At 35.2% G+C, this 15,317-nt stretch overlaps 1 protein-coding gene across 4 annotated transcripts in view; it reads right to left on the bottom strand.

Moving 5' to 3' along the window:
- Positions 1 to 563: 563 nt before the first annotated feature.
- Positions 564 to 15,317, bottom strand: part of LOC118060636 (putative disease resistance protein RGA3) — a 29,152-nt gene continuing 14,398 nt past the window's right edge. Inside the window, exons 1-4 of one of the 4 annotated variants that reach the window (XM_073403714.1) lie at positions 9,351 to 9,496; positions 5,895 to 8,666; positions 5,637 to 5,701; positions 3,705 to 3,843 (exon numbers count right to left, since the gene is read on the bottom strand). In XM_073403714.1, the coding sequence (XP_073259815.1) occupies positions 5,651 to 5,701; positions 5,895 to 8,666; positions 9,351 to 9,410 (2,883 nt within the window). In that variant the 5' untranslated portion in view covers positions 9,411 to 9,496 and the 3' untranslated portion in view covers positions 3,705 to 3,843; positions 5,637 to 5,650. Of the gene's footprint in view, positions 3,844 to 5,636; positions 5,702 to 5,894; positions 8,667 to 9,350; positions 9,497 to 15,317 lie in introns of those variants that run through there. The other 3 variants (XM_035073880.2, XM_073403712.1, XM_073403713.1) reach the window with 3 other exon arrangements.

Below are 15,317 nucleotides of genomic sequence, written 5' to 3'. Positions count from 1 at the left end.
TTTTTATATGTTTTTAAAAATATATTTTATTTAAAAAAATATTATATTAAGTTTTTAAATATTTTTTAATGATTTTTATGTATTAATATTAAAAATATAAATATAAAAAAATTATTTTTAATGAAGTTTAGGCAATATATACTGCAAATTAAGATAATTTGCTTAAGACTGATGCAAGCAAAGAATGATTCTGAACTTCAGTATAAAGCAGCTAATTTCCTACAAGGTTGATGCAAGGAAAGAATGTCACTGAAACAATGAGGAAATATGTGTAAAAAGGAAAAGGAAAAGGAAAAGGAAAAGGCGAAGGCAAGTCTAGAATTACCCATTGCTTAACTTTGGGTTCAAGTATAATGCATCAGTCATTTTCCTATTTGTATGTTTATATGGAAATGACCTGTCGTTTTGAGTTCCAAAAGTGAAAGGCCCATTTTTTTGCCTTAATTTTAAACAAATAAATAATCATTAATATATCTAAAAATAAAACTTAAAAAATTAAAAAATAAATTTAGATCAAGATATTTAATTTACGATGAGACATTTACCTTTATCTAATCATGTTTGATAATTTTTTAATTAAAAAAAATTAATTTAATCAAACAGTGGTATTTTTATTATAGATATGAGTTACAGTAGTTGAAATTTCAAAGGCAATTTTTTTAGAGTGGCATTTGGAGAATTTAAGTAAGGAATAAGCTTCACGTGAGCGAGATAATATCACAGCTGCATTTGATGGAGTAAATGGTAAGTAGGAAATAAAATCGAATTACAGTAAAGTTTGAATGAAATCCTCCATGTAAGTAAAGAGGTCACATAGAGTAAATGGTAAGGCTTACATATTATTTACACTCAACCTTAGCAAACACCAAAGCAAATAATTAATACACTCAGAACCAAATCTTTTACCGATAAGAATTATCACTGGTAGAAGAATTTACCTCTTCCTGCTGGTTCTAAAGACTAAAGAATTTACCTATATATCACGAAAATAAATCTTTGGGATGTGAGAAATCTTCACCAATCAAAATGAATGTTTGGGATGTGAGAAATCTTTTGCCAATCTTCACCCATCTCCTCCTTCCCGTAACGTTTCCTTAGATTGGGGCAAAAGCTTATATTCAATGTCTGTAGAGGCGCTGCCAAAACATAGTCTGGTAGTGCTCTCAACAACGGGCAATTAGTAATCATCAACTCTTGAAGTTGTGGCATAATGGATATTATTGAAGTTGTGTTGGCATCTTCTTCTCCCACTCTCCTTTCAATTCCATCCCACTCTTCTACTTCTTCGAGATAACAAATGCCAAGTCTTTTTAATTTGGGGAAAGCAGTGACCCTTGCAATTTCTCCTTCATTAATACTGGCATTCTCATCTTTTTCTATACCTAAAAATCCAGCATCCAACCTTCTCACCTTCAACGACCTCAATACCAGGCCTTCAAGGTTGGGCAATCTACCCAATGGAGGCAAGACCTTCAGGTTCGCACAATAACAGAGTGTAAGCACCTGTAATCTAGTTAATGTCATCATCCAATTTGGCAAATGCAACCCTCCGTACCTAGATATGGTTAGATCTTCCAAGTCTGACGGAGGCCGTAAAGCTTCAATTAAAGAGCCTTCATTCGCTTGCAACTCTGTTTTCTCTCTGTTGAAATTCAATTCCAAACGATGCAGGCGCTTCTTATTCTTGAGTTGTGCTTCTGCAGCGTCACTCGCATCTTCTTTACCTCCTCCTAGATTCTGTATACTAAGAATCCCTCCAATGTGATTTAAGTCTTTTAATTCTCTTAGATTAGCTGCTTTACTTTCATTCTCACCACCACCACACACACTAAACACATCTAATCTTCGAAGACATGTTATCCTCTCTATTCCCTTTGGTATGAAGGCCACACCTGAACCATCAATCCAGAGATGCCTCAATTTGATAAGTTTTCCAATCGCCTTGGGCAATTCCTTGAGAGACCAACACCAAGTAATGTCTAGGGATTGCAGATTGCATAAATCACACGTGGTTTCTGGCAGGGACTCCAACTCTCCACAATATGCCAAATTGAGGTGTCTTAAATGTATCAATTTCCCTACCTCATTTGGTATTTCTTTGATTGAAGACCCTGACAAATTCAATGACCTGATGCATGTCAACTGCTTGAATAAATCAGGTAGAGCAGCTCCAAGCGAAGGGTCTCTAGTGTGGATCAAGAGGCTGCGAAGACCTTTTGCTTTGTGAATGGACTTGGGAAAAGAGCTCTCCTCCGACAGCATCATGCTTAAATGACGAACCCTTTCAATTGAAGTCTCCACTGTTGCTTCTCCAAGTGTATTGACATCCACTGTTAGACATTCATTTTTCGTCATATATTGGGCAAAATCATGCACTATATCATGCATCTTTAATCTAATAACTTCTCGATCATACGTCTCAAAATCTTGGAAGAAAGAGCGCGCTGCTAAGACTTGAAAGTACTGCTCCCCTACAAGCTCCATATCTCCACCTGAAGTCTCCTTGAGGTAACCTTGAGCCATCCACATCTTCACCAATTCATCTTTGCGCATGTTGTAGTCTTTTGGAAACATGGCACAATACAAGAAACATCGTCTTACCACAGAAGGTAAATCGTAGTAACTCAAAAGCAAAGGTATAAATATTCGACTTTCAACCTGATCTCTATCAACCTCATCTAGCATCCACAGTTCGCTAGATAAAACATGATCCCACTCTTCTCTTGTTCTTTTAGACTGCATTAGACCTCCTAATACCTTGGCAGCTAGAGGCAAGCCCTTGCACTTGTTTGCAATTTTATTGCCGATATCTGTCAATCTTTCGCGCTCATCTTCGCTTCTTTCCTGGAATGCCACAGGATTGAATATTGACCTGCATATCTCGTCAGATAATTTCTCAATGTTGATCCGGTGGTCAGTTCCCAATATCGTTGCCACAGCGTCCTTACGAGTGGTCACTAGAATTCTGCTTCCTCGTGCACAGCCTTTGAGAGAGAGTTTCAGTGGTTCCCATTGTCTATGATTTTCTGTCCAGACATCGTCAAGGACAAGAAGGAACCTCTTTCCCTTAATGGATTCAGAAACCCTTTGCAAAAGGGATTGCAACTCAACCAAATTCGGTGCATCCGCTTTAAGCTCCTCAAGGATAGCATTTGCTATCCTAACCTCATCAAATGGATCGGAAACACACACCCATATCTTTTTCTCAAAATGAGCCGTAACCTTAGCATCATTATAAGCTAGTTGGGCGAGAGTTGTTTTTCCAATTCCGCCCAGCCCTACTAGAGAGATGACATCCATGTCCCGTGCTTCTTGACTACTTTCAGCCAGCAACTTGCTTACAACATTTCTCTTTTCGCCATCTCGACCAATCACGCTTGATTCATCAGCAAGGGAGGTAGTTGTTAGTCGCTGGAGTTCATCAGTGACTCTGATATCAGTGGCTCCGTACAGAGCAAAGCCATACATATCTCTCGCTTTGGCAATGTCATCCACTTTTTCACATACTTCTTTGATCTTAAGGGCAATGTCGCGACGTCGAACCACTTGATTGAGACAAAAACAAGGAGATTTCAGGAAGGAACATCGCATCTTCTGTAGGCTGCGAGTATTTTCTTCAGCTTCCTCCATTTTCCATCTAAGAATTGCAGTGCTCCATTCATCTAGCACGTCATCCATATCATAGCATACATCTTTGAGCTTGTCTACCCAATCCCTTACAGCCTTATCCTTCACTTGTTTTCTATCTGCATCTTCAAGCACAGATTGGATAGCAAGGAGATTCCTTTTCAGCCTGTCGACTTGTTTCTTCACACCCACTACTAGGTTCACCTCTTCTTGTACCTATTAGTATCCAAAGGAAAAGAAACGTTAAGCATAGGAAACATTTCTATGATTTCCATACAAATTCTTAATTTTTAGCATAGGAAACACAAAAAGTTAATTTAGTCCTCACACTTTAAAAATTATACATATTCAATTTTTCAATATTTTTTTAAATTCAATTTTAGTATAAAAGTTCACTTTTGTTATATTATAGTTCATGGTTTGAGAGATAAGAGAGCAAGGTCACCGGATTCCAAATCTAGACAAAAAATATTGTTGGCGTCGATTTTGACCACCAAAATGATCGATTTATATGTCAAATGATTTCATTTAATGATGGGATTTCAGCTTAAGTGTTTTTTACCTTAAAAATACCTTAAAAATATATATGGGCTCAAGAGATTGTTCATTTTTGGTTGATTTTGAGTTTTGAGATAGTTTTTTAGTTTTTTTTATGTCATAGACATGTTTATCAAAGTTCATATGTTTTTTTCTAGGTATTTTGGGTAAAAAAAAATAAAAAATGAGTTTTTTGAATGAAAGAACCTCAAATCTTGATTTTTTCTGCCACCACAAATAATCAAAATATGAGGAAAATCATATGATGCGTCATCTAATTTAATTTTCTTGCAAAAAGAAAAGGGGGGGGGGGTTTGCAATGAAAGAGAATTATGGGTCTAAGCATGTGGGCCTACCTTGACAGACTTGTACACGGGCCCTAACAAGATTAGTCAAATGGGGTGGCTCGGCTTGTCAGGCCTAGTAACACTCGAGCTTTTTTTTTTATTTTTTTAAATTAATACTTTTTTATATGCTCTTTTTCAAGTTTAATATTTTATTTATAATTAAATTAATATATTTTTCTCTCTTTTATTTTGTTGATATAGCCTCTTTAAAATTACAATTATTTTTTAATTATTTTTGTATGCATTTATTTTTTAAAATATATTATTATAATTCATCTATAAATGTTTTTTGTGTTTTATATGAATAAAAAAATATTTATTTATTTATTTATTTATAATATTTCTAACATGTGTAATCTTACATGATATTGTTTTTAATTCAATCAATTTCACATGTATTTATTTTTATTATTGTTTAATTGAATGAAAATTTGATTTTCATAAACAATGATATTTAATACAATCAATGAAATGCTTGTATTGTAATGTTAAAGATCTTGATTTATCTATGTTTATCGATATTTCATTTTTGTCTTCATTTATTGTTAATAAATATTTTATTTTCTATTTTTTTAATACACATTATTTCTCAATATATTTGATTATATTTATGCATAAGTTTTTTTTTTATGCTTATAATTTTTTTTATGTACAAATATATGTTGGAAAAATCTTCATATATAATTTTTTTATATAAAAAAAATATGTTTTGATGCACTAACACGTGAGAGCTTTCACTTTTAATTTGCATAATAAAAGATTTGTTTTTTTGTCCTTATGTTTTTTTTTTTATTGATCCTTTTAATATTGCACTGATCTTATATTGATTTTTATGATTTGATTTAAATTCATTGTTTAATATTGAATTATATAAGAATTGAATTTGTAATATTTTTTTTTGCGAGCACTTTTTTAAGCAGGTCGCGCTAACCTTTTTTTATCTTAGCCTGCAATGGTATAACACGAACAATCTATCTAGTGTTATTACTGAAAGATCACATGGCCAACCCAAAAAGTTCACAAAGAACACACAATCAAAAACGCAAAAAAAACAAAAGGGTTTCTTGAATTTCAACCAAAAAATATAACAAAACCGATAAAACAAAATAATAAATGTTTACTTACGGAAGATTCATCGACTAAAATAGATGGCAATTTCTTCTCAGTTGCAATAACAACACCGTTTGCTGCTACAACACCAAAAAAATAATAACATCAACAACATAGTACATTCGAAAATGACAAGAAAATGAGATGGTAGAAGAAACCAAAGCAAAGAGGTCACATAGAGTAAATGGTAAGAATTAACACCAAAGCAAATAATTAATACACTCAGAACCAAATCTTTTACCATTAAGAATTAATACTGGTAGAAGAATTTACCTCTATATCATCAAAATTAATATTTGGGATGTGAGAAATCTTTTGCCAATCTTCACCCATATCCTCCTTCCCGTAACGTTTCCTTAGATTGCGGCAACCACTTATGTATAATTCCTGTAGAGGCGCTGCCAAAACATAGTCTGGTAGTGCTCTCAACAACGGGCAATCAACAATCGTCAACTCTCGAAGTTGTGGCATAATGGATATTATTGAAGTTGTGTTGGCATCCCACTCTTCTACTTCTTGGAGATGCCAAAAACCAAGATGTTTTAATTTGGGGAAAGCAGTGACCCTTGCAATTTCTCCTTCATTAATACTGGCATTCTCATCTTTTTCTATACCTACAAATCCAGCATCCCGCCTTCTCACCTTCAACGAGCTCAATACCAGGCTTTCAAGGTTAGGCAATCTTCCCAACAGAGGCAAGACCTCCACGTTTGTACAAAGACCGAGTGTAAGCACCTGTAATCTGGTTAATGTCATCAGCCAATTTGGCAAATGCAACCCTCCGTAACCCCCTATGCTTAGATTTTCCAAGTCTGACGGAGGCTGTAAAGCTTCAATTAAAGAGCCTTCATTCGCTTGCAACTCTGTTTTCTCTCTGTCGAAACACAATCCCAAACGAAGCAGGCGCTTCTTATTCTTGAGTTGTGCTTCTGCAGCGTCACTCGCATCTTCTTTACCTCCTCCTAGATTCCGTATCTCAAGACTCCCTCCAATGTGATTTAAGTCTTTTAATTCTCTTAGATTAGCTGCTTTACTTTCATTCTCACCACCACCACACACACTAAACACATCTAATGTTCGAAGACATGTTATCCTCTCTATTCCCTTTGGTATGAAGGCCACTCCTGAACCATCAATCCGGAGATGCCTCAATTTGATAAGTTTTCCAATCACCTTGGGCAATTCCTTGAGAGACCGACAGCAAGTAACATCTAGGGATTGCAGATTGCATAAATCACAAATGGTTTCTGGCAGGGACTCCAACACTATACAGTATGCCAGATTGAGGTGTCTCAAATGTATCAATTTCCCTACCTCGTTTGGTATTTCTTTGATTGAAGACCCTGACAAATTCAATGACCTGATGCATGTCAACTGTTTGAACAAATCAGGCAGTGCAGCTCCAAGCGAAGGGTCTCCAGTGTGGATCAAGAGGCTGTGAAGACCTTTTGCTTTGTGAATGGACTTGGGAAAAGAGCTCTCCTCTGACAGCATCATGCTTAAATGACGAACCCTTTCAATTGAAGTCTCCATTGTTGCTTCTCCAAGTTTACTGGCATCCACTGTTAGACATTCATTTTTTGTCATATATTGGGCAAAATCATGCACTATATCATGCATCTTGAATTTCATTCCTTCCGACCAATGCGTCTCAAAATCTTGGAAGAAAGAGCGTGCTGCCAAGACTTGAAAGTACTGCTCTCCTACAAGCTCCATATCTCCACCTGAAGTCTCCTTGAGGTAACCTTGAGCCATCCACATCTTCACCAATTCATCTTTGCGCATCTCGTAGTCTTTTGGAAACATGGCACAATACAAGAAACATCGTCTTACCACAGAAGGTAAATCATAGTAACTCAAAAGCAAAGGTGGAAATAGTCCCCTTTCAACATGTTCTAGCTCCCACAGTTCGCTAGATAAAACATGTTCCCACTCTTCGCTTGTTTTTTTAGACTGCATTAGACCTCCTAATACCTTGGCAGCTAGAGGCAAGCCCTTGCACTTGCTTGCAATTTTGCCGCCTATTTCTGTCAATCTTTCGCGCTCATCTTTGCTTCTTTTACGGAATGCCAACTGATTGAATATTGACATGCATACCTCATCAGACAATTTCTCAAGGTTGATCACGTTGTCGGTTCCCATCATGGTTGCCACGGAATGTTTACGAGTGGTCACTAGAATTCTGCTTCCTGGTGCACCGCCTTTGAGAGAGAGTTTCAGTGGTTCCCATTGTCCATGATTTTCTGTCCAGACATCATCTAGGACAAGAAGGAACCTCTTTCCCTTAATGGATTCAGAAACCGTTTGCAAAAGGGATTGCAACTCAACCAAATCCGGTGCACCCGCTTTAAGCTGCTCAAGGATAGCTTTGGTTATCCTAACCTCATCAAATGGATCTGAAACACACACCCATAACTTTTTCTCAAAATGAGCCGTAACCTCAGCGTCATTAAAAGCTAGTTGGGCGAGAGTTGTTTTTCCAATCCCGCCCATCCCTACTAGAGAGATGACATCAACGTCCCCTGCTTCCTGACTACTTTCACCCACCAACTTGCTTATAACAGTTGTCTTTTCAACATCTCGACCAATCACGCTTGATTCATCAACAAAGGAGGTACTTGTTAGTCGTTGTAGTTCATCGGTGGCTCTGTACGGATCAAAGCCATACGTAGCTCTCTCTTTGGCAATGTCATCCACTTTTTCACATACTTCTTTGATCTTACGGGCAATGTCGCGACGTCGAACCACTTGATTGAGACAAGAGCAAGGAGATTTCAGGAAGGAACATCGCATCTTCTGTCGGCTGCGAGTATTTTCTTCAGCTTCCTCCATTTTCCATCTAAGAATTGCAGTGCTCCATTCATCTAGCACGTCATCCATATCATAACATACATCTTTGAGCTTGTCTAGCCAACCCTTTACAGCCTTCTCCTTCACTTGTTTTCTATCTGCATCTTCAAGGACAGATTGGATAGCATCGAGATTGCTTTTCAGCTTGTCGACTTGTTTCTTCACACCCACTACTAGGCTCACCTCTTCTCGTACCTATTAGTGTGGAAAAGATAAAGAAGTTCAAGCAGAGGAAACATTTCCAGGATTTCACTACAAGTTTTCAATTTTAATTTTTGGTAATTAATGGATTAAATAATTTTTATTAATCTTTTTTTTCGCAGTAGTTGACACGTACTGTGAAATGGATTGGCTATATTAATAATTTATATAAAAAATATATATTAAAATCCTATATATTAAAGATAATAATATTTCTTTTTATCATCATCATGATGATATATGCCTGCACTCTGCTACTATACAAGAAGGAAGAAACCTATATATAACATAAGCTTGCTGGATCAAAGAAATATAGAGAATAAAAGGATCTGTATTTTTTGGTATTTGTAAAGTCTATAGTTTTAAAGTGAAAAATATTCTTCCTTCATAACACTCACTAATTATTTTAACATTTGATTGATTATTTTACAGTTTAGTGAGAGGATCGACAACTCCTCCTTTTTCCTTCTAAAGATATTTGTTTTAGATTATTTCCGGAAATATGAAAAACAATAAAACAATAAAAAGAAATTTCTTTAATAAAATCCAAATCTAGATCTGAGGATTTGATATTTTATTTTATTTTTCTTATAAAGGAAGAAAAAAAGACTTCATTTTTATATTTCTTATTCATGTTAGGGTTAATCAGATCATTGCAAATTGTCTGAAAGTAATTACCTCTTGAGCAACAATCCTCGTTAACTGCTCCAAAATTGGCGATAAAAGTGCCTCTGCCATCTGTCTGTTTAGTTTAATTTAATTTAATTTAATTTTTTTTAAAAAAAAGAGAGAGACAATGACGATAGGATGAACTGAGAAAGAGAGAGAAGAGTGTGAGGGGAAAGGAGGCTGCTGGTTTCGTTAGTTTATATGTACTTAGGGTTTGGTGATGAGGTTGACTTTTGTTTCCGTCCCTGTACTGTTTCTAACATTTCAATTCAGTCCCTATATTATTGTAACTTTTCAGTCTAGTCTCGGTCAGGGGTTACTTACTGCGGATGGCTTTCCCTGGTTGTATGTTTCTACTGAGAATGACATGCCATTTTGAGTTCCAAAGGTGAAACACTCGTAGTTTTCATTTCTACCGAGTTCTAGGCTAAGGATTGTTATTTGCAGAAAGTTATTTCTTCTTCGATATATAGCAATTATTTTGGATTGATACTGACCTTAGGTTAAGAATGCTGTAGTTTCTACTGAAATTCCTGCTTCTCTATTTCTTCTCTTCATTTTATGTTATTCCACTAATCTTCCAAACTGGATCATGGTAATATGTATCTATCCATCCAAACTAATTGCAAAGAAGCAGAGTCCAACTTGATTAAAACGAAAGCTAGAAAAGCACTGAAGACAAGCAAAACAGAGACAGCAAGAGTACATTGTGTAGCATAAGCTTATTATGCATTAAGTCTTTAGTCTTTAGTTCTGTGGGTTGTGACAGTTGAGGGAAGTTCTTGCATAAAAGATCGGCAGGTCTATTAAGGGAGGAAGAGGGGTATGTGACTTGGTGAGATTCTTCATTTATTATTATTTCCTTGTGGTGGACACAATGGTTTACTTGGATGAAGTGAATTCTTGCATGACAGCAACAAAATAAGTGTGATTCAGCACTGTCAAGAAAAAAGTAGAGCAGAGCAACCCTTTTTGACGGAGGCTAATAAGTTGCAAAAGTTAGTAAGAAGTGGCTCATTGAGCAACCAAATAGCCAAGATGTCTTATTTCAAACCCTCTTCTCCTTCTTTTTTCCTGTTGAAACAGCAACAGGGTACATCTACTCCATGTCAAAGTCAAGTCTATAACCAGACCAGTAAGGAACATTGACTTACAAGGAGTTCCATTGAAGTTTCGATTATGAGCAGGCATGCTTCTATCCCAATTTACCACTCTGGCTCAGATTTCACACTTATCAGAGCACTGTGATGACAACAGCAGAAACTATCTAATTTCCCACCAAACATAAAGAGAGCTTTGAATCTACACACCCGCCAGTTATAATCATTCAAGACAGATATGTTGGCTATAGTTAAGGCCAGAGAGAAACACAAGCTAAAAAAAAATGCACCTTCTAATTACCGAGAAGCATGCAGAAAAAAACCTGTAGACAACTCCAATATTGGGTGTCAGATCTGTATTTTCTGAACCTGAAACAACAAGGTTGAATTAGAAAGTCGAAACAACCTGAAACAATGTTGTTAATTTTAGCAACACACCGTGACCAAATGCAATGAAGAGAGTCGAAACCTAATAATCAAAGAAAATTAGAAATTCTAAAATTGATATTGGATTTTTAAAGATTCAGATATTAGGTTGACATCACATTTACTATAACCTTTTAAATAAAAAATTATCATTGTTTATGTTTTCTAAATTATTTTATGCTATTATATTTTTATTTATAATTTATTTACGAATAGACACCGGTTTCTTAGAATAAAAAACTAGTAAAAATTTTTGTCATCCCTAAAAACCAAAGAGTCCATAGCTTGTCATTTTATGACACTAGCCTTGCTATGTATATATATAATCTCGACGGTTATAAAAACCAATCTCTAAAATAGGAGATTTCATTAATTTTTTTACATTAATCCCTGAAGACAGTAGATTTTGTAATTTCTTGAATTTTAATAAAAACTTTGATGTTAATCCCTTAAGATAGAAGATTTCATCACTTTTTAAGATTTAATGAAAATTTTGATGATATTCACTAAAATAGAAGATTTCATCAATTTTTTAATTTATAACAAAATTTTGACGTTATCCCTAAAAAAATATTTGTTGTATAGTAAAATGGTTTTTATACAGTAAAATCCAGTTTCCCATACAGTGGTGTTATAACCTTTTCGGTTTTAGTATGGTTTGTTTCTTTGGCTGCTTATCCAAGATAAAGTCTTCATCCGTGATTTCTTGTTTCAGCATGATTTCTTTTCTCTTCAGCAAGCTAGATGTGTGTTTTGTAAAAGATGATTTGACACTTCAAGCCATCTCTTCATTTTGCCTGGAAGTTATGAATGAAATTCCTATTTTGGTGGGGGAATTAGTGATTCTTTCCCAAATTCTATTGATGATATAATCTACGATGCAAGGAAAATTTCAGAATCTTTCATGATGACAACTTCTCTTTTCTTGTATTGCATGGAGTCTATGGCTACATTGAAATGATGTAATCTTCAATGATGCTATTCCAGATCTTAAGGGTTTGTTTTACTTTATCGATCCTCCACAGGTTCTTCTTATGGTTGAAGTTTGATAGCACAACTTTTGCTTACACCGGTTTGGATTTAGGGATCAACTCTGATGGGATCTTTTTCGGGGATAACAGAAGTTGACTTCTTGTTTTTATCTATTGTCTGGTCCCTGTTTTCTTCTTCCTGTTGTAGATACCGTGCTTTTATGTCTTCTTTATTTTATCTACTCTGTTGCTTCTTCTTTTTTTTTTTATTAGGCTATTCTCTTTTTAGCCAAAATTTTTAATAAAATCTCCACTGTTGTAAAAAAAAAAAAAAAAAAAGTTCCTCGGTGACTTTAAAGAGATTTCTTTTCCTTACCAGTGGCAGAGTGGTACGCCACTAGTCATTTCAAAGCTTGAAGACTTGTAGCTAGCTGGTGACTCGAAATAAGGCTAGAGGAGGTCCCTTTTTGAAATAATCAGCAAAGAGTGCTATAATTAATTACATTGAGTAATCGACTGAGTTGGCCGAGTTACTGTCTGCATGTGGATTCCGCTTTTTAAGTTTCTGCGAGTCACCTCTCCACTAAGGTTCACTGTTGGTTTCTATGCAAGGCAAGATTGAAAGTTCTGTGAATATATGAGTTGGAAGGTTAGAGTAAATGCTGGATGGTATTTTTTATTTTTCCCTCTCAATGGCGCTGCTCACCAATAGCTCGGGTGTATTTGTGCTGATGGAGATGGAACCGAAGCGTATATATTGGCTTTTTTTACTTGCTAAAGATGGCTAACTCAGTAACAGAAGAGATTTTCTATTTCTGCATGACTACCTTACCCTTGAGGAATCAAGATGTGCTTCATGCAATAAAAGCTTGGAATCTTCAATTCACTTCTTCATTTAGTATCACTTCACTTTGAATATATGGATGAAATTGCTTTTTAATAGGGGTTTTTATAGTGTTTTTTCAAAATATGTTGACAATATGTGTTACCAATGGTCTTCCATGGTTAAAGACAAGCAACAAAATCTCTTATAACAGCTTATTTTCTCATGTATTGTATGGAATATGTGGCTCCACTGAAATGATGTCATTTTTAATGATGCTGTCCCTAACCTTCAAATCTATTTTTTCATGGTGCGTCAAAGTATTGGTTTATGGCCAAGGCTTCATTCTAGCTCTTTAAAGCTTAATATAGAGAATGTTCAGTAGGGAGAAAATGATTTTTTATGTTTTTTATTTGTTCCTCCTAATTATTACGCTCCCTTGTTTCATGCAGCAGCTTTTATGCCTTTTTTTTTCTTTGTTTATTCATCTAATGTAAATTATGCTATTATCTTAATACCCATTTTCTTAATAAAAATTTCGATTATTACCAAAAAAAGACAAAAAAAGAGATGGCTAACTGTAATTAGAATGATGGTAAATGTTTCTTCTTTTCACAGTAATAAATCTCTGAGACCTTACATCTCTAGTTAATTATAACTACCTTACCGGTCAAAATGTTCTTTTTCTGTACCTGATGAGTGATATTATTTCTGAGATTTTTGAACATGTAATAACGGAAGCCTGCGTTGGACTGGTTCTCTTTGTTACGTTACTGGAGTCGCAATGTTTCGAGTTATCGGACCAAATTAATTCTCTTTCTTTTTGCAGCAAAGCTGTATCTCTTGCTACTTGCTAGAGGCGTAATCATAGTTATTAAACCCGGCCCGGAGGTTGACCCGGCCAAGGGGCCGGGTCTCGGGTTTCATGGGTCAACCCGGGTTAACCCGGGTCAACCCGGATTATCCGGGTTGATTAAAAAAAATTAATATTTTATATGAAAAAATCCATGTAAAATATGGGATAAAAAAATTGGTTTAAATATTTCAACTTAAAATGATAACATAGTATCTTTTCAAAGTGGGGTTTAAAGCCCTTTCATATATATACTCTATGTTTACATGAAAAAATCATGTTTTTTCAATGTGGGATTTGAAACCCATTAGTATATATACTCTATGTTCCCAAGGAAAAAATCATGTTTTTTCAATGTGGGATAAAAAACCTTTTGGTTTAAATACTTCAACTTAAAGAGATAACATAGTATCTTTTCAAAGTGGGGTTTAAAGCCCTTTCATATATATACTCTATGTTTACATGAAAAAAATCATGTTTTTTCAATGTGGGATTTGAAACCCATTGGTATATATACTCTATGTTCCCAAGGAAAAAATCATGTTTTTTCAATGTGGGATAAAAAACCTTTTGGTTTAAATACTTCAACTTAAAAGGATAACATATTATTTTTTCAATGTGGGATTTGAAGCCCTTTTATATATATACTCTATGTTTTTTATCCCACATTGAAAAAACATAACTTTTTTCATGGGAACATAGAAGATATATACCAATAGGTTTCAAATCCCACATTGAAAAAACATGATTTTTTTCATGTAAACATAGAGTATATATATGAAAGGGCTTTAAACCCCACTTTGAAAAGATACTATGTTATCCCTTGAAGTGGAAGTATTTAAACCAAAAGGTTTTTTATCCCACATTGAAAAAACATGATTTTTTCCTTGGGAACATAGAGTATATATATACTAATGGGTTTCAAATCCCCACATTGAAAATCATAACTTTTTTCATAGGAACATAGAGTATATATATGAAAGGGCTTCAAATCCCACATTGAAAAGATACTATGTTATCCCTTTAAGTTGAAGTATTTAAACCAAAAGGTTTTTTATCCCACATTGAAAAAACATGATTTTTTCCTTGGGAACATAGAGTATATATACTAATGGGTTTCAAATCCCACATTGAAAAAACATGATTTTTTTCATGTAAACATAGAGTATATATATGAAAGGGCTTTAAACCCCACTTTGAAAAGATATTATGTTATCATTTTAAGTTGAAATATTTAAACCAATTTTTTTTATCCCATATTTTAAAAAAAAAAAAAAACCCGGGTCTTGTCCGGGTCTCGTCCGGGTCACCCGGGTCCCGGGTCGACCCACCGGGTCGCCCGGGTTTGGCCGGGCTGTTGCCACAGCCGGTCTTTTATTAAACCCGAACCGGTCCAGCCACCGGGTCGACCGGGTCCCGGGTTGACCCGCCGGGCCGGGCCGGGTTTAATAACTATGGGCGTAATCCCAGGCTACCACTGTTTTGGTGTTGCCTCTCTCACCATTGTTATTAGGTTGAATTAAATACCAGAAGATTTCTGGATGTGTAATGACTGTATGATTAAACTTACCAATGCACTGTCAAGGCTATGGCGCATCAACTTCATGTGCCGGCGGGCGTCACCATTGTTCCACCATGTGCCGTTGTAGCCACTAAGTGGCCAAGATTTTTTAAATGAGAAGGTAAATTACTAATAAATATTTGATATTATGTATTATGTATACATGCATTATATAGAAAAATTAATTTGAAATATATGTACTAACTCATATTAAATGAAATTAATTTAAGAGTACTTTTAAA

The sequence above is a fragment of the Populus alba genome, chromosome 12, assembly GCF_005239225.2.
Source record: "Populus alba chromosome 12, ASM523922v2, whole genome shotgun sequence".
NCBI classification, from domain to species: domain Eukaryota; kingdom Viridiplantae; phylum Streptophyta; class Magnoliopsida; order Malpighiales; family Salicaceae; genus Populus; species Populus alba.
Note: the sequence above shows the minus strand (reverse complement) of the source record. Positions and strands in the feature narration are given on the sequence as shown.